Source organism: Chinchilla lanigera, unplaced genomic scaffold (genome assembly GCF_000276665.1).
Source record: "Chinchilla lanigera isolate Chin_1 unplaced genomic scaffold, ChiLan1.0 scaffold00017, whole genome shotgun sequence".
NCBI lineage: Eukaryota > Metazoa > Chordata > Mammalia > Rodentia > Chinchillidae > Chinchilla > Chinchilla lanigera.
Window position 1 is genome coordinate 16,638,596 of NW_004955418.1, and position 25,826 is coordinate 16,664,421.

The 25,826-nt window shown below is 40.6% G+C and overlaps 1 protein-coding gene across 1 annotated transcript in view; it reads left to right on the plus strand.

Annotated features, from left to right (window-relative positions):
* Nucleotides 1-25,826, plus strand: part of Ell2 (elongation factor, RNA polymerase II, 2) — a 71,293-nt gene that overhangs the window by 23,256 nt on the left and 22,211 nt on the right. Inside the window, exons 3-4 of the mRNA XM_005382233.2 lie at nucleotides 14,345-14,466; nucleotides 20,655-20,818. Coding sequence (XP_005382290.1) covers nucleotides 14,345-14,466; nucleotides 20,655-20,818 — 286 coding nt within the window. The remainder of the gene's footprint in view (nucleotides 1-14,344; nucleotides 14,467-20,654; nucleotides 20,819-25,826) is intronic.

A 25,826-nucleotide genomic window follows, 5' to 3' on the forward strand; every position in this document is an offset into this window, starting at 1 on the left:
TAGTATGCTTCTCCAGTAGCTGTTGACTTAGTTACTCCTTGTGTTTGAGATGAGTGGAGACGGAAGAGTCAAGGAAAGGTCTGTGTTCATTGCTTGAGCATTTCGTTGGATGGCAGGGCCATTAAGATTTGAAATAGGTGAAAGCAGGTTGAGACAGGAGACTTGAGGTGTATTTGTTTGGGTCATGGCGTACATGGGGTGATTAGATGTCATTCTGAACCTTTAATTCCCGAACCAGGGTTTCGGGAATTAAACCTTGAATTAGGGAGCTTTATTAGCTTTGAGGATTTGGAAAGAATGTGCAAGAAGCAACTCCAAAGGTAGTATTCGGTTTTCTGGGATTGAATACTACCTGGAAGTCCGGTAGTAAGAAGAAAGAAGAGGTAGAGTTATAGAAGGAATTCTGGTGTGGAGCTGTATTTAAAGAACTGTTACCAGCTGTGAAGAGCACTGGTTCACATAAAAATTGTTAGCATTGTTACTAAGAAAGGCCTTTTGCCAAAGTTCGTTCCTTCAGTGGGAATCTGTACAATGTTGAAAAGCAGGAACTGCAACTGGCCAGTGGGAACCCAAGTGGACGGGAGATTATATATGGTATGGCATCATTTTTATAAAGTTTAAGAGCAGGCAGAATCAAACAACTTATTATATAGTTTTTATATATGATAAAAGTATTAAAAACTGAAAAAGAAATGATGATCACAAACGCTATAATAGTAGTTACCTCTGGTGTGGAAAGGAAGGCAGAGAAAGAAGAGGAGCAGATGGATAGATACAGTACTGCTCTATTTGTTGAATGGTGAGTTTACAGTTGTTAATTTGTCATCCCGCTTCATAATCAAGTTGTGTTTATTTGTAGAGGGATTTGTTGTCTAGGGATGCTTGTTTTGTTTCTTGTTTTTAAGGAAGATGGTATGCCTTCTTCCTTGGAGAACTTGATGGTATGCCTTCTTCCTTGGAGAACTTGAAGAATGGGTTTATTAGGAATCTAGGATTAACTTCAGATAATGTCTTATAGTTTACAATTTCTTACTCTGTAAAAAAAGATCTCCAATTTCTTTCAAAAATATTTTTGATTGCTGGGTGTGGTGGCACATGCCTGTAAACACAGCACCCAGGAGGCTGAGGCAAGAGGATTGCTATGAATTAAATGTATTATGTAGGGCTGGGGATTTAGCTCAGCAGCACAGCACCTGCCTGGCAAGCGCAAGGTCATGAGTTCGATTCCTGGTACTGGAAAACAAACAAAAAAAAAAATTACGTGAATTAAAGCTTACTCTCATTATCACTAGTTCTAAATATAATTTGTCATCTTATGGGCCAACTGAGAAAAGTCAGAACGTACAATAACCTGTATTTCCTAATTGTTCTGTAAACATCAAAGGACTTTTTGGAGATACCAAGTTTAAATATGACAAGAATCTAGGAGGAAAACAGAATATTAAAGTTTAAAAAACAGGTTAACAAAGAGAATAGAGAAGGCAGGTCTTGAGGATTTATCTACAGCTAGACACCAGCTAAGTATCTTGCTAGTCAACTACTTGATAGAGTTGCTTTGTCATCTATCAGCAAAAAAAGTTTTCTCACTGTCTGTGATCTCTCCCCAGTGGAAAGGTGGTGCAGGCGGAGTTGCTGGTGTTATCAGGGGTGTGGAAGGAGAGGCCATTTTCCTTTGAGTTAACACTTGACATTCTCCAAAAGTGACATTGTAAAGTGTCTGAAGGGGGAAGAGATCAGTCCAGAAAGAATAGAGGAATGAAAAGTAGCAGCTGGAGCAGGGTATGGTGGCGCAGGCCTATAATCCCAGCACTTGCAAGGCTGAGGCAGGAGGATCTAGGAGGATCGTTGTGAGTTCAAGACCAGCCTGCGCTATAAAGTGAGCTCAAAGCCAGCCTGAACCGCATAGTGAGACCCTGTTTCAAAAAGACAAAAAACAAACAAAATGGGTTCTTCAAGGGCTTCGAGTAACAAAACTCAGAATTTAACAGAGAACCAATGAAGTATTAAACTAGGTCTACACCGGTAGAGATTTGGTACATAAGTAGTGAAGGAAAAGGGCAGTCATTTATAATATGGTAGTACTTAAAAAGCTTGGAGTCTTTAGTAATCTGTCAGTAAGTTCTGTTAAGGATATCATACTTTAGAGTAAGAGTGTAAGGCACAGCTATACAAGTCGGTCTTCATAGATTAAGAGGGAAGACTAATCTACTGAACAGTAAACACGTTATGAACTTGTGTTTCCACAGTCATCTGAAGGTTCTACATGTGGTTAGAACAGAAAACTCTTAAGGATGCTAAGGAGAAGATAGTGTGCTCTTCCTCCCTTGGAGAACTTGAGGAATGGGTTAATTATGAACCTAGAATGAATTTTGGATAATCTCTTTTTTTTTTTTTTTTTTTTTTGTCTTTTTGAGACAGGGTTTCACTATGCAGTTCAGGCTGGTCTTGAGCTCACATTGTAGCCCAGGCTGGCCTCAAACTCACAGTGATCCTCCTGCCTCAGCCTTCCAAGTGCTGGGATTACAGGCGTGCATCACCTCGCCTGGCTGGATAATGCCTTATAGTTTACAGTTTCTGACTCTGTAAGAAAAAGATCTCTAATTTCTTTCAGAAATTTTTGTGATTGCCAGGTATGGTGGTACACGCCTGTAATCCCAGCACTGGGGAGGCTGAGGCAGGAGGATCACTGTGAGTTTGAGGCCAGCCTGCGCTGTGTAGTGACTTCAAGGCTGGCCTGATCTACAAAGTACAGATGAACAACAGAAACCTACTTACAAGTGAAAACAGTTTTATTGGATTTCTTCTAAGAGTCTTTATTTTCCTGCTCAAGTACACATTTTAAAAATTTCAGTGGCAGTATATTGTGGCAGTATATTTTTTTTATATTCTACTTTTTTCCATTTAGCATTTTACATAAGCATTTTCCTACAATAAAAATTACTTTTGAGTGGCTGCCTAACATTAAATTGCATATGATACTATTATGAATTTAGCCATTCTCCTACCACTTAACGTTTCTATGTAACAGTAAGCATCCTTGTTCATAAATCCTTGTTTCCATGTCTCATGATTTCCTCTGGATAGATTCCTAGATGAGAATCTCCTAGATCAGAAGATATGAATGCTTTTTAGACGTTCAGTAACTGCTATTGATTTGTGTGTCCCCAAGCTGCTGCTTTCTATTTCCCAACTCGGGGAAAGTACTGTCACACATTGCTTTCCCAGCCAATATTAAATGCCTCTTGTTTTTTTTAATTTCAAGATTAATCACTTCATAATACTTAAAAACTGACAGTATGATTTGCTCAGTAACATCTGGCAGGAGTAAAATATTCAGTATTTTAAGATATGAAGCATCATCAAATGTTTTGTTATCTCCACTTAACATTGCTAGGAGTGGTTTTGAGCCTTTTCATTTTTTATCTTATTCATGTTTCCCCCAGTATAATTATTCTATTTCTGTAACTTCTATAAAAAATAAGTATGCTGTTTATATAGTTGGTTGTTTTGACATTTCTCGGAACCATTGTTTTATGGTCGTAATAATTTAGTGTTTTTGAGTTTACCCTTTCACTTGAGGTGCCTGTCTTCTTTAAAAGAACATTTCAAATTTTTCATGAAGCCTAATGACATAGATCTCTCTCTTTTTTAATGCAACAGTGCAGTGAGTTATTGGCAAGAGGTTAAAATGTTTTACTACTTCCTATCGTTCTGTCCAAGAGGAATCCTGTTGTGTGTGAGCTACCTCCTAACAGAATTAAGTATCTTTTAAAAAGCTAGTTTTATTGTATAAATTATCCAGATACAGCAATTGTCTTAACTATCCATATATAAACATTTGCCCTTTCTTTGTCAGTGTCTTCTTTTCTGAATAAAGACGGGTTTGATGGCTTTGCCACTAGCCTAACCATACCATCCCTAGAAATCTTTTCGGCCCTTTAGTTCTTGCAGTCATAAATCAGTTTATCTCGGAGACTTTACAGGCCCTCTTATTTATAACAGATGTGCCAAGTCTTTGAGAAATCAACTGCAGTCTCTAATTTAGTTCTTCATGTGCTGTGCATATCAGTAAGCAGTGAAATCAGAAATAGTTTTACTTCCTTTATAGGCTTGAAGAAAATTAGCAAAAGAATTTTATTTGTGAAAGTATAATAGAAATACATTTTATGGACTAGACCTTATAATAAGAATGTATTTTCAGAGTAGATATTTGGGAAAAAAATCTCTAAAAGTTAAAATACCGCAGATTTTATTCATTTTTAGGGCTACTTATAGCTTTAGCACAAGGGAAAAAAAACCCACAAATTTAAAAAAATTGTTTGAATGTATGAAGATTGAATGCTTTAAAGTAAAAAGTTCCGGTTCCCAAGAGAACCCTTAATTCTATTTCCTTTGTTTCTTTGTTGTGCTGTAGCTAGTGTGTGGAGCTCTCGGGGACTCTGAAGTGGCATATTTTTTATGGATAGGGCACCTGGGAAGCAGTGTTTGCTTCCCTTCTAGAGTAGCAGCAGGCTTCTGTAATTTGTCAGCGATCTGCAGATACTTGTTGTGGCTGATTTGTTCTTCTAGTTATCTCTCTGCATTTCGGGTTTTTGACAATTAGAAATATTTCTAATCTTCCTAATCTTTTTAATTGTTTTCCTAGAGCGCTTCTTTGCAGCTTCCATTTACACCAACACCAACACTTTGACACAGAAGGTTTTGTAGCCCCCTATTTTTGTGAAAACAGAAGATTCAGAATAAGGAGAATGACCTTTCCATTTTCCACAGGGAACTTGCTATCAGTCATTGACCATTTAGGATTTACCCTTGACCTTGAAAACGTAAAAATCAAGCATGTTATTATGCTAAGGAAGATGTGTGTGCGCTTGCATCAAATGGATAGAAATCAGAGTGGGAGCTCTGTGTCCCCCGAGCAAACACTTTGGGACGCACACTGTGTGTTGGGCATTTTCCAAGCACCTTAGAGGGGTTACCTCTGAACTTCACAGTGGACACACAAAGTGGTGAGCTTTATCTGCATTTTGGTGTGAAGAAACTGAGGACTACTGAGAATAGTACTTGCCCTAGGTAATATAGAGGGTCGGTCAGTAGGGTCTGGAGCCAGAAGGGAAACTGAGGCGCTTGCTCCAGAGCCTGGGGCCTCGCTTGGTTGGTCGGTTTGGGCTGCTTTCTTTCCATCCGTGGTAAAAGAGGCTCGCACCATTTCTTCTCATACCACGGAGGGAGGCCCAACTTAAAACTGGAAAGAGAGATTCAGTACTAAAAGAAATTAGAAAGGAGAGGGAACAGGTCAGCAGGACATCATTTCCTATCTTTCTTTTGTATCCTTCAAGTGATTGGCACTAATACCCATTAAAAAATGCCCCCATGAGGCCTAGGGACGTGGCTCAGTGGTAGAGTGCTTACTTAGTACCCACAAGGCCACAGACCCGACCTCCAGTGAAGAAGATGAAAAGGGGCACAGGAAAGTGTGTGCTCTTGTACACACTTTCGCAGTCTTTGTTTAAGATGTGGCTGCAATTTAATTCATAAAATAACATCCCCTAGATAGTGGGTGTCTGTCGCTGTTTTTGCTTTCTTAGGGTAGACCGTGGCTTGGTGCATCTGGTGCCCAGGGCATTCCGTGGCATGACCACAGAGGCTGTGTCAGCACTTCCAGTTCCTCGTCATGCATTTCCTCCGTGAGAGCAGCTGAGTCTATTTGTAATACATGGTGGCTTGCCCCATATACTTTAAGTTGAAGAAAAAAATTCTGGTTAGGTTTTTTTTTTTTTTTCCTTAAAGGCTTAAAAGTAACCAGTTCTGAAAAACAGACAATTAAGAGCTAAATATACTTCCAAATCTATATGGACATAGTCTTCAGACTTACCCATTATTTATCTTTAACGAGCTTACAAGTTTTCACAGCGATGTTGACTAGGTTGGGGAGAAACCATGTGTTTTGCAAAATCGAGGTCCTGCACCACTTTTCAGAACCTGGGCTGTTTTTGAGGACTCCATCTGTCAAGCACAGGCTCTCCCCTAGGTTTCCGCAAGTAGTGCCAGCTGCAGGCCCTGGCCGTCTAAGCCAGTGGCTCCTCCTGGCCTCTCAGGACAACTTTCCTCAGAAACAAGCAGAGAAGACTGGCACTGACTACAAGTTGCTAGTCACACTTAAAACCCTTTTTCCCTTGTAGAATTCAGGTTTGGGCTTTGTTCCTGAAAAAAATAAACCTTAAAACAAAAACAACTTAGCTTCCTACTTACTAAATTTAGAATTATTTAGTCTGGTCTCGCAGTGTCCTTTAAAATATAAGGTGCTTTTGAAGAGGTTGGGGCATATTTTCCAATGGAATTTGGTGAGACCAGACTTTCTGTGAGTATTTTAATCAAATTGAGATATCCTTTTAAAAAAGAAAAGCATATAATATAAATCTAAGTCCCACAAACCTGCCCTGGGGCCTAGGTTTTGGAGCTAAACATAGCACAGGAAAGGTCAGAACTCTCATCCTGTCCTCTGGCCACACAGCAGTAGCTCCGTGGGCTTTGCCCTCCTCTCATTTCATTTCTATTTGCTTGCTCTGGGGAGTCCTGGTTCTCCACAGACTCTCAGGTGATACATTTCAAATGCATTTATAATTTTTTATAAATCACTGGCATAAGGCACTTTCTGAGTGAATTTAATCTAGTTACAAATTTCTTCAAATAAACCTAACAAGTAGTTACTAAGTATCTACATATGTATGTACCTATATAACACCATGGTCCTTGCCTCCAAAGTACTCCGCACAAAGTACTCAGCACAGTGTGGTGAGGGCACACCTTCAAACCTGCCTTACTGGGGAAGGACAGGCTCCCTGAAGGAGGACAAGAACCCCTAAGCTGAGTCGTAAGTAAAGGATAGGTTAGCACAAGCTAGAACCAGAAGTAGTGACCCAGACAAGTGTGTTGTGGTAGGCAGTGGCAGTGTTGCTTCTGAAACATAAAACAGAGTGGGCCGCAAGGCCCAGGCAGACTGGTTGAGCAGCAAGAGTGCTGGTCTGTTGGGAAGGAATCTCATATGTCCTAATCGGAAGCTATGAATACTAATATGTTATAGGGAGCGTGAAAAGAGATTATGCTTGCAGTTGGAATGGTCAGACTTACATTTGATGAGAGGAGTTTTGATAAAAACTGGAGGGATTAGGGATTGAGAAGAAGCTAAAATGGAGGCTGAAAGATGAATGGGCCATTGCATGTGATGATATTGAGTCAAAGGAGAGGATCGAGATGAGAACATATATTTAAGGAATCATTTAGAAGGAAAAAACAGAATTTATGGTTTGGATGTGGCACTGTGAGAGCGAGTACTCAAGACTGATGCCCCAGGATGCCAGTAAGTAGGTGAATGGTGGTGTGTAAACGGGAGATAGAAAATAGGAGGGTTAGAGATTAGGTAACAAGTTTATTTCTATCTCAGCATTAATTCTATAAAGTGCATCTAAGTTTGAGGAGCATCTGATTAATAAAAAATGAAATGCAACTTTGTGATAAGAATTGCTGAACTCAATGGGAGGTTTTAGTTTTTGCCATCAAAGAACTTGTGCTTAGTCCAGCCTGACATTTTGAAAAGCAGTATAGATTCTCTCCATGGTTCCCTTGCTTTTCATCCAAAAGCTACCTTAGCGTTTGGTTTACTGTTGCATTCATTGTAAAACAGAAGTCTTCATTCTCTTCTGCTCCAGGGGGCATCTTTTCCCTGATACAGCATCTCTAGTATCTGTTATTTGCATCTTTCCCCTGCCAATAACTGCCATCCCCCCTTTTTTCCTGAAAATACCCAGCTAGAAACCAGTTTACACCCAGCCACCTGGGTTCTTCTAAATAATTTTTAGCCATGAAGGTACTAAATGAGTCATAACAGAAGTCAGTATGGAGCCCCTTTTTAGCGGGTGAAACCAACGTTGGTCAATTGTATTTAAAACTAAGAAGTGTACTTAGCTAGTTAACGGGTTCAGTTACATTGAGATGCTTATCACATCCAAGATCCTGTATACATGTGTGTACATGCATATGCCTGTACGTGCACACACATAATTTAATTCTTCTAGGTAAAAACTCTGGGGTCATTCCTTCTCTTTCATTCTTCATATCAACTATATCTAAGAATCCTCCTTTCTTTAATTGTGAAATACATCCCAAATCTACCCATTTCTCTTGTAGTCCTGGCCACCGTCATATGTCTCCTGGATTTCTTTACATATTTGCCACAGTAGTGGGGATCTTTGTCAGTTTTATTCGGTAATATGTCACAGAAATGTAAGCAACACCCAGCACAATAGCACTCAGTTAATTTTTTTGTGAAATAACTTTTTTCCTTCCTTAAAATATATCTTGTTAAGGAGAAGAATACAAGGGAACAAATGGGCTTATTTTGTCCTGAATTATTTATGTTAATTGCTACATGACCTGAATTTTTTGGATAACTGCCAATATTTTTCTTTGTGTTAGATGAGCTTGGTATTTTGTACTGTTCTCCTGAGTAAAGTATCTATCTCATGAAATTCCAGATGTATCTAGTATGCATTGGAATCCCTCCACTCCCTGCCCTTCCTTATCATTAAGAATGCTTTGCTCTTACTGATCTCGCTAATACTCGACTATTTTCTATTGCTAGTCCACCCCCCGCAACACACACACAGTTGCAATCTGAAGCTAATCTAAAAGGCTTCTTTTTTTTGCCCCTTCCCTAAACCTACAATGTTTGATCTAAAGTCATGACTGCAGCTCTAGTTTGAAAAATAGGACTTGTGGCTTTCAGGTTAAGGTTTCTATTTTCTGTTCTGATTCTAGGTTATCTGTTCCTTCCCTGCGCTGTGGGGCTGGAATAGTACATGCAAATACATTTTTGTACTTAGACTGAATTTTCTAGACTGGTAGGAAATCAGAAGCATGAAGAGGCTGAAAAGAATTTGAGAGCAACAGAGAATTCCATTGTTTGAATTTTGCAGTAGGTTTTACCTATAGCTCAGCTAAGAGGTACAGTCTGCGCAATGCATTGTCAAAGGATAGGTATATAATTAAATAACATTAGCAGACAGCCTGGCTTGCTGAGATCCTGGAAGGGTGGAGGAGATAGGTGCTCAGGCCACACAAACTGGTGAGCAGCTCTTCAGTTTGAAAGGACCTACAGCAAAGAGAGTCATTTTGTGTAACCTGGCATTTCCCAAATTTATTTGAGGATAGGATCTCCTTTTTACATAAGGAAACTTTTCAGCATGCTTTGGAAATCCTGGTGGAAAGAAAGCAGACATTTCAGGTCTAGTGCTGGCTTAGACATTAATCAACATTTTCATTCATTCAGCAAATATGTGTTGAGTGATTACTTTGTGCCATGCATCATTGGAGATACTAGCAACATATTCGAGGAACACAACAGACAAAAGCCTCTGTCTTTACCGAGCATATATATTCTAGTGGGGGAAGAAAAACCATAAGCATAATATGCAAGTATTACAAGGCAGTGAGTGTTTTAGACAACCATGGAGCAAAGAAAGGGGCCAGGAATATAGGGATTGCAATTTTATTTTATTTTGTTTTTATTTGTTCGCTGTGCAAGGGATCAAACAGAGGGCCTTGTGCATGCTAGGCAAGTGCTCTACCACTGAGCCATGCTCCAGCTCCGGGGGTTGCAGTTTTAAATGTGCATATAACCTTAAGCAAGTCACTGAGCCTCTTTTTTCCTAATTTATAAAATGAAGAAATTAAACTAGATAATTTTCTCTCACCTGCCTCTATCCATCTACTTTAAAGCCTGGAATTACCATCTCAAACCATGGTTCTGCTGGTTCATAAGTATCGCAGTGAGCACCTCTAGTCTCCTTGGCAGAAAAGGTTGGATATTAATGTTCATAGAATTACTGCCGAAGAAGCCTCTGCCATTTAAATCATTTGTAATATCTGTAAAAGAACAGTACAGTTAAATAAATGGAAAAAGACACTGTCCTATTTGTAATCTATTAATCTAGTAATTAATATATTTGTAATCTAGTATGTAACTCAATCCAATATTGCATATTTGACTTATGGGTTGGCAACCTCTGCAGTAAAGGTATCTGCTGCTTTTAAGCAGATATTAGCGTACATGTGTGTGAAAGTTGCAGCTATGTGCATATTGCACTTCTGCCCAAGATCCTTATGTAAGTAGCAGGTCTGTGACCGGGTGCTGAGATGACCTTTCAGACAGTCTTCCCTTGCCACATGCCTGAGCTCGTATCTCAGAATAATTAGAAGCTTTGGCTTACACGTCTTGGTATACAGTGTTTATGTTAATTATAAATGTCTGAAAGTTTCTTGAAACTTCTTCTTTGTAGCTTTTTATCTAAGACAGGCTGGAGTTTGGTAGGAGGGTTGTGGATTGTGGTCCTAAGCTGTTGATTTTCAGTCTCATTTTTGGAATGAAAATTAAAATCTACCAGTTGCCTAGACATGGTGATATATTTTTATATCCTTCTTTTTGAGTAAAAAACTATTGGAATCATATAATCTTTAATACTTTTTAATATTATTGCATTCTTAAGGTATAAAGTAGCTAAAAAGCTTACTTATATTCATGTCAAAGTAAACCCTCAAGAACAAAATAGGTACACAAAGTAGCGCTCGTGTTTATGGCTGATAAGTCTGCATAAGGCTGTGGCCTTGGGGCAGCAAAGCAGGAGGCTTAATAGAAAGAGCAAATTGTATGTGACATTAGAACAGGCTGGGGAGAGGGACTTCGTAGCTAAACTAGGGCGATTGTCAGGTGGACTAGAGCCTTTGGGACTGTTAAAGAAACGTTTGGGTCTGAGACCTTGTCTAATCCAGACCCATTTCATGTATTGCTTCTGTGGTATAGGGGAGTCTATTCCATGGTTTATCTAGATAGTCCTCTCTTCCGTGTGATTATGAAGCCTTTTTTAAAAACCTGGACTTTAAATTATGGAATACAGAGAGGGGAGGGTGAAAATGTACTGGTTTTGATGCATCTAGGATCAGCTTTTAAGAACTGGGATAGTACCCTAAAAAATCTATTCTGAGGTCTGATTTAGAAAGAATCTTAGGAGAACACTCCTTGGTGAATTAGGAATTTTCTCAATTTTACTTATAAATCTTTTTCTACAGGTCAGTGGGAATATCTTTATACAGTATTTAACAACTCATTATGTACTTGAAACTTGTAGCTGAATGCCTTAAGTTTTATAGTTTCCAATCAGAGGAAACTGAAAAAAGCAAATAAGTATAGTGAGCCACATGTATGGGCTTTCTCAGGGTTGAAACACACGACCTGACACCTGCAGTGTACAGGAGGGTGAGTTTAGTTTGGCTCACGACTTGGAGGCATTCAGCTGTAGCCATCTGGCTCCAGGGCAGAAACAGTATGGCAGAAGAGTTCAGCAGAGCAAAGCTGCTGAATTCATGGGGCCTGGGAAGCAGAAGAGGGGAGCCATGGGTAGAGGAAGGGATCAGGGACCAGATATGCACCCAGAGTCCCGCCCCTACACCCCATTGAGCTATTCCCAGAAGTGTGCTTTGCCAGCCCCCAGGCAGAGCCCAAAGCCAATCACGCTGACCCTCCACCGTGCCCGCCATGTCACATTAACTGAGTCACGGCCATCATGGCTCGTGTGCACTTAGTGTGTCTGCTGTTCAGTCTCCTCTGACTGGGAGTCACAGACGTGGACTAAGTATCTGAAATAAAGTTAAAATGGCCCCTTCCATTTGAGATAAAAAGGGTGCTTTTATTTCTTCAAAGACACCATTTTTTTCATCCATTTCTTTAACTTTTAGAAGTCAGGGAACTCCAAAGCCTGATTTCCCTTCTTAGACACTGACCTATGTCTCTTGCATTGAGACATTCTCAGCCTGGGCCACTGCGGCACATCAGAGTGGGCAGCTCTTCATCGATAGGACAGCTGTGCACTGAGGGTGTTAGGAGGTGGCTCTAGCCTCCCAGCAGACGCCAGTAACGCCCTCCCAGACGGAACGTCGCTCGGTGTGTGGGGGCAGCGGCCTTAGTTGAGAACTGTTTTTCTGTCTATGTGTATCACAAGCTTTAAAACACTTCAGTAGGTACATAACATGGGTTACATATACTTAAAAATTTTTTGGTCCTAATCTCATTCTTTCCTATTCTGGTCATTACTGTATTTTTTTAAATAACTGTAGGTTTTTTCTATTCAAGAGACTTTTAAGGCGTGAGAAAATGAAAGGCTCCGATGTCAGACATCCGGAGAGCACCTAATGGGTTGAGTGTGCATGGTGATTGCTCCATATAAGATGTTCTGTGATTGAAGTCTCCGAATTTAGATAAGACTCTAGTCACATGTATGTTTGTTAAAAAATGAAATGAAATGATGGTTGGGAAGATACTTCTTTCACCTTCAAAAGTATAAATGTTGCTTTAGAAGTTGGGAAGATTGGGTAGTTTGGAGGTTGAGAAAACAAAAAATTATACTTACTCTGAAGTTTAAGAGCTTTCCTACCTATCGTGCTTTTAGTAGGCATCTGAGCTAAAGGACTCTAGTAATTAAATTAAAAGTTTTACGGAGGCTTTAGGCTGTACTGCATATTTCTTCTGTGTCACCCGGACCCTGATCCTATTGGGGGAAAACCAAAGCAGACACCAGTGATGCTGTTACACTAGCACACACATGGCCGCTGTGTTCCCCTGCCTTTGACGTAAACCTTCCTTTTTCCTCCTGTTCTCCCCACTGCTGTGGGATTAAGAAGTTGCAGCGTGTGCCAACTAGGTATGGAGTTGTATGCCCAGTAAGACAGCCTGATGAGTACCTACAGACAAAGTAAATTAAGACTTGTTCACAAAGTAACAGCACTTTAGAGCTGGAGGAAATTGAGGGAGTTAAAGAGTAACTGTAAGGACCCCCCAAGAGATACTATTTATAGGGTAGGTAATCTGTGTAGAGACTTGCTTTTCTAGGAATTGGTACTATTCTGCGATCTGGAGTCAAAGACCATTTAAATTCACGGTTAGTGGAGGCTCTCGATTACTCTCTAATACTCAGCACCGTTGGTGCACTTGACCTTTCCAAGCTCCACACAGGTCTTCTGAATCTCCTTTGAGAAGGCGCTTTTTCTTGGCTTACTTCTTGTCTTGTCTTCGTGCATTTCTTCAGCAGGTGTTCACTAGAAGTCTCTGTGTGCTAGATCCTGCACATTATCGCCCTCACATTCTTCTCAGCTTCGGGGGTGGAGATGGCAGCTCCAGGTCTCTCCCGCGGCTCACGGTTCATGAGTCAGCAGCTGGATGGGGCGGAGGTCGCAGAGGGGCCTCACATGTCTGTGCCCGCTCGCACCTTCGTGAGTGTTTCACACGCATTCTGGCCAGTTAGCTCTGCCTTTCATCTCCCAGTGACAGAAAAAACAGAAGAACGGGTCTTTGGCAGCATGAGCCAATGATTAAAAAGGGGTTTGTTGGCAAATTTGTAAAATATGGTTTCCAACCTCCAGCCCCCAAACGCGGTATTAGTCATTTCATAGACAAGGAGGGCAGGAGAAAATATTCACCACCTAACACCATGGCGGCAGCTGCAGACTCCAGGGAAGAACTGACACAGGCTTACTGGGCTCATCCCACATGCAGGGCTGCGCGGCCTTGGCCACCTGGAGAAAACCTACCCTTCACTCCGGGGCTTCTTACCTAGTAGGGAAACTAGACTTTGAGCAAGACTGGAGAACATACTTCCACAGGTTGCAGTTTGCCTGGGGCTCATCCCAGGGCTGGCCTGTGAGATCCTCCTGCTGGTCTTGTTGTGTAAACAGGAGGATGAATCCAGACTCTTAGGGCAGGCTGACACACCGCAGCTGAATTTTGCTTGTGAGTGTAATTAGGACATTAACTTTATGCTGTTGTTACTCTTCCTCACAAACACTACTCCGAGAAGCAGAAGCTGAGATAAAATGTGTTTTTATTGAGAGAACAAAAGATTAGGATAGTGCCTGTATCTCAAAGACATTTAAACACAGAAGCTATTCAGCAGGGAATTATATCAGCCAAAGACAGAACTTGTGCGGCTCAAAGGAAGAAGACTTTTTTAGCGAATTTACTAATAAGCCTTTTGTGTGTACTGGAATCATTTGCTTATCTGAAATGAAGAGGGTTCCTTTCATAGGGCAATTACGGAGCAGAAGTGCCTAGGGACGCTGAAGGGTAGAAAACTGAAGTAAAAATGTAACATCCAGGTGTGCTTGTCAGATTCCTTGATTTATTTGGTCACTTAAATATCAAGGTTATAAAATGACTGACTTGTCAAACCGGTTTGTCATAAGATCTTCTTCCCTGGCAAATTTGTAATTTGACCTGTGTCTCTCTTTCCCCCTCTTATAGCTTGTCAAAATTCCCAAAAATGATCCCCTCAACGAAGTACATAACTTTAACTTCTATTTGTCAAATGTGGGCAAAGACAACCCTCAGGGCAGCTTTGACTGCATCCAGCAAACATTCTCCAGGTAAGTACTTTTCAAGGTATGCTGAGAGCCAAAGTTTTTTGTAACTTTTTTTTTTTTTTTAAATGAAATAGATACTAGTCATTTTGTAAATATTTATAGAATTGAACTGTAGAGATAATTTATTTGAAAAATATTAAGTATCAACTACTATACACTAGATACTGTATTTGTTACTGAGATACACGAACAAATATTCCAAAGTTCTTTTAGGATGGGGGGTATTAAGTGCAATAGTTATGTTGCTTATAAAATAAGAAGTTGTTTCTTTTTTGCTTGGTTTTGTTTTGTTTTGTTTTGAGACGAGGTTTTGCTATGCAGTTCAAACTCATGGCAGTCCTCCTGCCTCAGCCTCCCAGTAATGGGGTTGCAGGCAGGCACAACCACACCCAGCAAGGAGTGTTTTAATTGAAGAAATTTTTGAAATTCTTGTTGTCATTCTGGGGATCGTTTTAGAGGTTTCTTTGAAACCTTTTTCTCATTGCATTTAAATGAAGGTCTTATAATGTACTTAAGGCTTACAGTCAAACTTACTTTGGGGGAGAAAAACATACACAGCCTGCCCTCTTTCATCAGTGTCCCTGCTCAAGCCTTATTTGAAGGTAGATTTTCTTTTTTTTTTTTTTTTTTTTTTTTTTTGACAAGGTCTAGGTATGCAGTTCAGGCACGTCCTGATCACACTTTGTAGCCCAGGCTGGCATCAAATTCCCAATGATCCTCCTGCCTCAGCCTCCAGCGTGCTGGGATTATAGGAGGGTGCCACCACACCCAGCTTTTGGAAGGTAGATTTTTAAAACTCCCTTTCACAGCAGGATGGAAACTAGACACTAATCGCTGTACAGCCGTCATTTCTTCGGATTTAAAAAAATAAAAAGGAGAACGGAAGACAAGAACACATACTCACTCCAAGGGTACCATGGAACCCTATCTACTTAGAGCCTCTGAAAACAATCAACCACTTGTTTCCCTGTGCTCTGCTTTTGTTGTTTCTGATTGAAGAATGGGCCCTTGAGTAGGGGGAGTTTGTTCTGCTCCTGGATAGAGACAGGGCAAGTTGGGGGCTCTCCCTTCCTCAGGGTACAAGTTCTTCACATGGGCTCCAAGGGCCGAGGCCTGGCACCCCGCTGTGGCTCTCTGTGGGCCTGGGCACTGTGAGTCCACGCTGTCCCTGGGAGAAAGGAAGAAAGCTGTGGCTCAGGCAAGAAAAGGAGGCAGAGATAACAATAAAGGCAAAGCACTGGAACAGTTCTCAGATTGTCTTCCAATTAAGATGGCGAAGTACTTTTTGTTTCTTTTTAACTTAATCTGTAATTTTCCCTGAGTACATGTTAATTTTGCTTTCTATAAATTAGTTCCTCCGGACATTTTTCCTACGAATTGAATATACCATGGATTATAGAAACTTCTTCACAGTTCACTCCCTATAGCCAGTGGCTACATGTGACTCTTTACTTTTGAGTTGATAAAAACTAGATAAAACTTCAAGTTCCAGTGTTTATTCACTCACACTGACCACATTTTACCATCTCAGAGCCACATAAGGCTATCAGAGCAGACAGCACAGATACAGGACATTCCCAGCGAAGTTCTGCTGGATAGCGCTGAAATAGATTGCAGAATCACCAAGCATGAGGCCCTCGCTGTTTGCAGAGTGAATCCCTTCATTGAACAGATGAGTTGTCCACAGTTACATGGCTGGTTAGTTAGTGACTGGGAAAGAGAAAGGGAGTTCTCCTGATTCCCAGGCCGGTATTCTTTGTACCCCACAGGGCACACCAGTCTAACTGTGGGGCCATCACCTGCATGGCTTGTCTTTGGGTATCTTATTATAGTAGAACATTTTGACATCAGATTAAATTTAATCCCCTCATCAGATCCAGTCATATCATAAGTATTATCCCTGTTTAATACCCTGTGTATTTATTTCTACCCTGCTTGAGAAAGATTTAAGGTCACTTAAATGAGAAAGATTTAAGGTCACTCACAAAACTATCCATAACACAGCAAGAAAGCAGAACCAGGTATTTGATAAAGTTGAGGCAAATGCATTGCTGCCCCTTCAGTAGGACCCGGGGTGCTTTATAAAATGAGGTAGTGTGGATAGATAGTAAATAAATTGGCCACTTTGTAAACATAGGTGCTCAAACTTCCCTTCTCAGTCTGTCGAGCAAACTTTTGCATAATCCGGCTCCAGCCTTTCTATTCAGTTTAATTTTTAGTTTTCCTGGGATTTGCCTCACCTACACTGTGACAAACTCCTCAGAGTCGGGGCTTCCTGGTGCTCTTTTTCTAGTCTGTTAGTTCCAGCCAAACTCAGTGTGCAGTAAATGCATATCCAATGAATAAGTGCTCAACTAGTCTCTTCACCTCCCTTTTGAAACCTTTTGAACCTCATTTCTCTCATATGTAAAATGGAGGAAATCTCACTGTCAAAATAACCTTTAAAAAAATCCTAAATCTGCCTAATCACAGGATTAGTAAAAATACATGGTTATGGCATGCAGCAAACAGGAGTGCAGAGAGTTAGGCCAGAGAAGGACGGAAGGAACACTTGCAGACACATGTCCACACCCTTCAAGTCGCTGAGTTACTTTCAGGGTAACTCACGGGAGAAGAGATGACCTGAGAATTTGGAGAGAGGCTTTCGGCCTGCGGGGATTAGCACTATTTTGTTTTCAGGTAACGAGCTGTTTCTCGACCTCGAATGATATAAGCAGCAACTTCATGATCGGTAGTAGGTTCAGCATATTCCCTGTATGAATTACTTAGTAAATAACAGGGAGAGGTGCTAAAATGCAAACCTCCTGCGGCCAGACCTTCACCATGCTGCAGTAATTTCCTCCCCTTCTTTGCACTCTGTCCTCCCTCCTGTCCCCTTCCACCATTTCTCTTTTAGCATTCAGACAAGCTCAAGTCTGTCTCATTAGAAAAGGAATCGAAAAACTAAAACCTCCTCCTGTGCACTTATATCTTGGCCCACAGTCTGGCTTCAAGCCCCACCGTTCTGCTGACATCGCTCCCCAGGAGGGCTCTGAACTACGTCCACTGCCCCTAAACTCAGTGCATGCTCGCAGGTTCCCCTCGGCCCTAACGCTCGGCCCGCTTCTCACTGTGGGCCACGCTGCTGCTTACAGCTCTGGCTTCCAGTGGCGTTCCTGACGGGACCTCTCTGCTCTCCGGGCTGTGTCTTTTCAGTCTCCTAGTCTTCTTTGCTTCCTATTGTTTAAATACTGATTTCTTCGCAGTTGGTTCTCTTCTGAGACCACATCGCTCCTCATTCCTTCAGAGTTGCCATCTTTTTTTAAAAGTTTCTTTAAAGAGTAAAAGAACAATAATAAAATAACAATAACAAAGACTAAAACAGGGCTGGGGATATAGCTCAGTGACATAAGTGCATACCTGGCAAGTGCAAGGTCCTGAGTTCAATTCCCAGTACCTCCCCCAAAAAACAACACAACACAAAAACAATAAAAATGATGCAGGATTTCAAAACAGGATGATAGGAATTAACAGTGGTTATATTACATATTGTTATCTTTAGCGAAGTTCCTCAGATTACCACATGTAAGAATGCAAGATTGATCAAGCAATTAAAGATAATAACCAATAATATAAAACATTAGAAATCATACAGCGCTTCACTAAACAGGATGGTGGGAATTCAAAAAAGGTTGTTATGTTGCGTGTTGTTGATCTCAAATAGTTGTTCAGGTCACCAGATATAAGCATACAAAACTTATCAAGGAAAAAAATTTAAGCATTAAACCTGTTCCTTTCAGTAAACCAGTAGACAGCAGCAGTACAGTTATCCCAGCTATCCATATACATTTTTCCCTTCCTTCTTTCTTTTCTCCTTTCCCTCATCCCAGCTGTTCCTTCCCTTTGAGCAGTTTCTTTCCCTTTCACAATACCAATTGTGCCTTTTGAGTTTTAGTTATTCTTTCAGCTTCTTACACTAGGGAGATAATACAATGTTTACACATGTGGGTCCAATATATTTCACTTATGAGTGTGGTCTCTAGCTGCACCCATTTATATATAAAAGCCTCAAGTTTATCTTTTTTATAGCTGAGTAGTACTCCATTATTGTTCTCTCTTCGGCAGCACATATACTAAAATTGGAACAATACAGAGAAGATTAGCATGGCTTTGCATAATACTCCATTGTATAAAAATACCTCATCTTTCTTATCCATTCCTCAGTTGATGAACATTTCGGTTGTTTCCAAGATTTAGCTATGACAAATTGTGCTGCTATAAAAATGGGTGCACATACATCACTGCAGTATGTTTTTCAGTTCTTCTGGAAAAATACCCACAAGGGAATAGCTGGGTTAAGTTGTACCTCTAAGCCTAGTTCTGTGAGGAATCTCCACACTGATTTCTGCAGTGGTTTCACAGTCCACACTGCCACCAGCAGTGGAGAAGTCACCATCTCTAACCCTGACCCCATTCCTTCCTTCCAACCCTGTCCTTTACCCGTGTTTTTCATGTCTCAGTAAATGGCAGATCCACACCCGGACTTGATCTTTAACTTCTTTTGCTCTCTCCCCACGCACATCAACTCCTGACAACTCCGCTCTCCTGCCCTCTCTGGAATCTGCGTTCTCCCTGCCTGCCCATGCCCCTTCCGCTCACAGGGCTGCCAACTTCTGCTCTTGCATCCCACTCTTTCTCATCTGTTCTCCATACACATTGGTCTTCCTGTGATACAGACGAAACATTTTCTCCTTTCAGACTCTTCTCCTCTTAGGATAAAGTCTAAAATCCATGACATGATCCTCAGCCCCTAGGGGAGCTACTGCTTACTTTTTCTTCATTCTCTTCTCTCCTTGTCCTTTCCAGCTCTCTATGGCCAAACTGAAAACCTTACTCACCTTGGGCCTGCACTGGTTGGTTTATCCTCCTGGAACACTTTTGTCCTTCCTTCCCTTTGTGCAGTCATCTTTCTAATCAGTTTGGGCCTTAATTTCTCTATGAAGTCCAAGTAAAGGACCTTCCTGGGGGCTGGGGGAGTCTCCCTGTCCCTGTTTCCTGGCATTTGTTACACTGTGTAAATTCCATCTTGCTCCTCCTCATCACCCAATAGAAAAAGAGCTCCTTGAAGAGAGGACCACGGATGTCTAGTCTTTGTCTCAGACTGCCTATCATATTGCCCAGCATATAGTCCTGCCCAATAAATAAATACGAGATGCAGAATCAGATTTTTTGTAAAGACTGCTACTAACAAATTACGAAGTTTTTTAGTTACCTTGATTTCTTAGGATCATAACAAAGTTACTTCCAATTTAGTTTGGAAATCAAGTATCAAAGCTGCAGGCTCGTAGTCTACTTTTATATTCCACTTAGTTTAATTTCTTCTATTTTAAAGATGAAAAAATAAAACAAAATTTCAAAACAAGAGAATAGGAGGGTAACATGGTTAATACGTTGCATATTATTATCTTTAAGTTTCTACTTAGTATGAAGGCTGTAGTATTTTCTTTTAAAAACACCAGTTATGGTTCTTCTAATATTAGGATCTTACTTTGAAACAAAGCCATCTTCACAGTCAATGTTGAACTTCATGATTATTTCCATTAAGTTTATTTTTTAATTTCTGCAAGAATCACTTGTTCCATATTTTCTTCAATATTTTCTGTGCAGAGATTTAACAAAGTGGTAACTATAAATTCTACAAATTTAGGAGAACCTTGGATCAATAATGTTCTAATGTTTGTCAGTATTTTAGCCTTAAAACTAGCACCTTATTTAAAAAAAAAAGAATTCTGGTATGTTTCATCCAGTCAGTTCTACACCAGGCACTTTGCTGCCAACTAAAAGTAAACTCCTACACATTTATCAAACATTTATCATCGTGTTTCAATTTTAAAAATATTTCACTGTTAAATGAAAGTGGAACTACAGTGTCCACTGGAACTCTCGTTTTCACTCTACTGATTGTTTTTAAAAATTCATGGATTTGGTCCCTTGTGAGCTCATTTTACCTATTATACTCAAAATATGAAAAATGTGGTATGCAATGAATAAGGAACTAAAATGTTCTAGATAATCTTTACATTTAAAAGTAGTCATTAATTTAGGATCACAAATTTACCTGGGCTTCTGATTTTAGGGTAATACAATTCTTGCTTGCCTTTATTGAACAAAATAAGGGTCATCTCTAACAAAGCCACTGTCTTACTTGACAGCTCTGGAGCCTCACAGCTCAATTGCCTGGGATTTATACAAGATAAAATTACAGTGTGTGCAACAAATGACTCGTATCAGATGACACGAGAAAGAATGACCCAGGCAGAGGAGGAATCCCGCAACCGAAGCACAAAAGTTATCAAACCCGGTGGACCATATGTAGGTGTGTATAGATGTCTTTCTTCCTCTCGTTGATTGATGGGAGTAATTCAAGTGCACTGTAGGTAAATACTGGTAATGTTAAATTTATTTTAAAAAATTAGTTTTCAGAACATTTTGCATAACATAACATGGTCGCCCAAAAAGTCATTTATTCTCTTCAAAGTGCTGGTAAACTGAAGAACAGAGCTGAAAGTTTTATGACCTCTCTAAATCTTGACTCCTCTGTTGTCCGTTTATTACTATTTTACAGTACTGGAATCTGTTCACATTACTCCTAAGTCCTTAAGGTTAGGACAGTGCTACTGTTGTGTTTTGTGTGTCAGTGGATGATGAAGTTTCCTTGATGGACAGTATAGTTCTTGTTTTACACTTTCATAGAGCTGTTTTTACAGTAAAATCTATGAGTTGAATTTCTGAGATGATAGCCTCATTATTTGCGGATTTTATAGTGCAGCTTTTTTTTCAGAGGCTCTTTACACACAAGCAAGGAGTTTTTATTGCAAAAATGTACAATGTGCTTATGGCAAAGCATTTACAGTAAAGCATTAGGGTGATGACTCTTTGGTACCACAGTTATGATCCTCATCCTCATGTATCCATTAATTAAGAGCCTTCCCCACTCTCATCATCATTACCATCAGCTCACTCAAATATGCATCAGATTGAAGGGCAGGAAGACCAGACCAGCCAGGTGAGTCCCCTTTATGAGCAGTGCCCTGAACACCTATGGGAGTCAGTTCATAGTGACTCTTAACAGGAATAGAATGATGAAAAAAGGATGAGCTCTTGGAGGCCCTGGTTGGTTTCATAGCCAAGTCACTATAGTAAAGGATGAAAGGATAGTAATTTGGAAATTTAAATGCTTACAAAAAGTCTCTTGAAGAACCAGATCCCTTAATCAACATCTTTTCAGGTTTAGTATAATTCTTCATCTGTATTTTCCCATTGCCAATCCAACTACCACACATTCAGCTTTGAGAAACTCAGAGTACCTTTAAGAAGTATTTCTTTGGAACAAAGCCAGGGCTCTTGGGACTTGATGCTTAGCTTAGATACATTAAGTTTAGTTTAACAACAGCTCCTGGCTTCCCCAGGTGTTGTGACCCCAGGGGGCCCAGTTCCCTGCCTAGTAAGTTACCAGCAAGGAGATTTTTCACGTTTTCATGTCCAACCTCCTTTCTTTCTGTTTTCCTCTCATAAGTAACTTAATTAGCATTCTGTGCTAGTAGGCTAAATCTTAAATTATTTTTAAAATACCTAAGATCTGCCACACTTATATCAGGTGCAAACTATAAATTATCTGTCCCTGTTAGTAAGTGTTGTTGTAATTGGTTCCATACCACCATTTTAGAAACAGTGGAGCAGTTTGATATGTGTGACAAAGGACTAGAAAACTTAAACTATCAAAGTGATTTTTTTTTCCCTTCCAATATAACTAGCTGAAAACTCAGCTTGATTCCAAAGCTTGAAAAAAAAAAAAAAAAAAAATCACCACATTACTGAGTCAGCGTTTTTTCATCAAATGGTCCATGAATATCTCCTATTTTGATATATTTTTGTTTGTTTTGTTAGGGTTAGATGCAGTTCCACAAACTTGTCAGTACCTAAAATTCCACACACTGTACACTTTCTAGTGGTTTGAGAACTCAGGAACTTGCAAGGTATCTTATAGACCTAATATATAAATATATGAATTTTGAGAGTGGCCACAGGAAACTTGAGGTTTTCAAAGTTTAAATGTGAACCAGATTCCATCTCCACCCTTCTAAGGACTCTCCCCGCCTCCCCCACAAGCCCTGCAGTGATACTTGCCGGCCCTGTTGTCCTAGTCAGCCTCTTCCTCTGTCTTGTCCTCCCTAACTTGATCACTCACTGTCACAGCATTGCTCTTCTCTGGGCTTCAGTCTTGTCATTAACCTCTTCAGCTTTTTATTCTCTGGGGCCCGTAAGTCCAGCTCCTTTTAACTTTTCTTAATATGGCCTGTGTCCCAACCCTTTCATTATTTTTATTATTCATTTCTGGACTGCCTCCAATTCTTCACCTCCATTTAATCTGGACATCCTAACTCTCAGTAAAAGTCTGATCAGTTCTAAAGACTGGTATCCTGATTGGAATTTCTGTAGTTCTGATTTTTCACTGTACTTTGTTATGTCGTGTTTGATTTGATCTTTTTCTCTTAACCTTACCCACTACCAGACTTTTACCACATATTTCTTTCCTGCTAGCCAGATTATTTGTATCTTCTTGCTTTTTTCAATATCTCAGAGCTGTCTGGTTCATTCAGTTCTTTAAAATGTTAGCCAATCACCCCTTAATACTGTTTTCTAGCACTTTCTGAGTCCTTGTACACAAGGCATTCTTTAGCACTTCACATATACTCATCTGAATCCACTCTGTAAGGTAGGTTATGAACATGTCTCCATTTCAGATATCAAGTTGTTGAACTCAGCAAAATAGCGAGTGGTGTGGGCCTGGCCTCAGGAACAAGTTGTGTTCTTTTCCTGAAATAGCAGGAGATAAACCTTTTGTTCGTAATTGACTGTACCATAGACAGTGACACCAAATCTCACCTGTGCCAGCCTGGGCACCTGCTGAACAAGGCTTCTTTCAACAGTCTCACCTGGGTGAAGGCAGAGGCGACTGATGCTGGTCCCAGTGTGCTGTGGTGGTGGCCTGGTGCCAGGCCAGCCTCTGGCAACTGGGCTACGGCACCGGCCCAGCTTAAGGGATGACAATTTTCCTGGGGGCCTAGAGGTTGAAGGGAACAGGGGCTTGGGAAAAGCTAAACCTCTCATCTAGGCAGAACTACTTAGAAATTATTACTCTTATTTCTTCAGTAATGTTTCCACCACTGGTTGTGACACTTACATCAGTGGTGAGCATTACCAAACTGTTATAGTTCCTCTTTGTTTAAGAAAGAAAGCACTCATCATCACTTTTCCTAGTTTCCCAGCGTTGAGACTACTCATTGGCTCCTACCTAGATTATGGAATTTTACTGCATTGCAAATCCTTATTTTTATTGAAATCTGTCTAGGTGCATAAAATAACCCAAACAACCTAATATGTAGGATTCTGTTTCCAGTTTTCCTAGCTTCTGCCCTGGTCTCCTTATTTTTGATGGGTTAGCACATATTTCAGTGACTGAACAGGTCATTTACCATCTTAATTTTTTCCAGTAGTAAAGGAGGAAGATTGGAAGTAGATATCTAAAGTCCTCTGTAGTTTAACACTTCGTGTCTTTTAGGTATATGTATATTGATGGTAAACCTTCTGAAAGGTGATCACAAATGCCAAATGGTAGAGAGGGGTTCCTTTGCAGCGGTTTATGTGTTCAGTCATGATAGAGACCACATCATTGTCATGACCCTGCTGATGTGTCTTGTTTTTTCGTAAATACAACTAACCTGCTTTATTTTTTATTTTATGAAAAAAATAGAATTTCATAATAATAGAATAGCAATAATTAACATACTGTGTATCATTTTTCTCAAAGTAGTTACTCAGAGTAAAAAACAGACACAGGAAAGATCCTCTCTTACAAAGAAGAAACAAACATATTAGCACAAAACTTTCTTTTCAATAAACTAAAGAGAAACTAATAGAAAGCCATGGGTTTGCGAGGCATGGTGGCGCACACTTGTATTCCCAGCACTCAGGAAGCTGAGGCAGGAGGATCGTTGTGAGTTCGAGGCCAGCCTGAGCTACAAAGTGAGCTCAAAACCAGCCTGAACTGCATAGCGAGACCCTGTCTCAAAAAGACAGAAAAGAGAAAGCCTTGGGTTTGTGTTGTCGGGGCTTCCTGTCAGGTTCTACGGAACAGAAGAACTGCGTAAGATGTCTGTAGTCTCCCTGCCTTTCTGACGAGCTGCTCCAGCATCTGCCTCTCAGATTGTTTACTCAGAGCCACTAGACTAAGGGACAAGTGCTTTGCTGTCTCGTGTTAAAGGAGGAGCTGGGAGTAGACTCCTTGTTATGAAACAGGGACGCCGACGCAGTCCCAGACTACCCCGTCCTGTTGGTTCCACTGTGCTGCTTATGCAGGCGCCCAGGGAATTGATTAGCAGTTGAGTCTGGGAAGAGAATTAGGTTTTCCCATAGGCTTTATTAAAAGGGCTTTTCTGAGACAAATATTAAAAATAAAGATAAAGCCATGCTGCGTACTTCGAACCTGACATTTTCCTGCTTTGCCTTTTCCTATCTTCGGCGTCTCTGTTCTGTAAGTATTTACATCGCTAGTGTTTTCTTCATCAGTAGCTTGCCTTTCCTTAAAGCCAAGGCCTCCATGGTTGAAAGGGACAAAGTGGGTGAGGAATCAGTGAACAGGCAATCTCTGAGTATAATTCCGGAGATAGCTCAGTGGCACAGTGCCTGCCTGGCAAGCGCAAGGTCCTGAGTTCAATTCCCGGTACCAGAAAAAGCGGAGTATAATTCAGCAGCTCCCGGGGTTGGATTGTTCTATGAAGCATCTGAAAGAAATGGATTACCCCATAACTGGCTGTCTCAGAGGAAAATGAGGAAAGAGGTGAAGTGAGTACACCGAGGGGGAGGAGTCAGAGGGAGGCAACAGCCTAGCTCTAGGCTTCAGGTGAGACTCCAACTCTGTCCTCTCCCAGGGCAGACTCATTTTTTTAATCGAAAACATGCATTGCCCTCCTAAGGGAAAAGTTAGCCATCCCCCTTCCTTTTAATCTCTGGTTGCTCCTTGGGATGGTTAGGAGGATGGTACACTGCAGACCACAGAGCCCTTCTGAGACCCAGGAGCAGCGGTAGACAGGCACACAGGAGGGAGGACAACCGTTCTGTCCCTTTCCGTTTTTATTTGTGTTTGCTTTGCTGGCTCGGACTCATTCTAAATGACCAGTCGGCTTGGTCTGGAAAAGGGTGAGTTAAACAGTTTTTTTCTTTTTTGCAAGACTGGGCAAATGTGGAATTTATGGCATTTCCTAACTTTTTATGACCATGACCCTGTTTTTTTTCCATAAATTTCTATTAAATTTTCAAAGTAT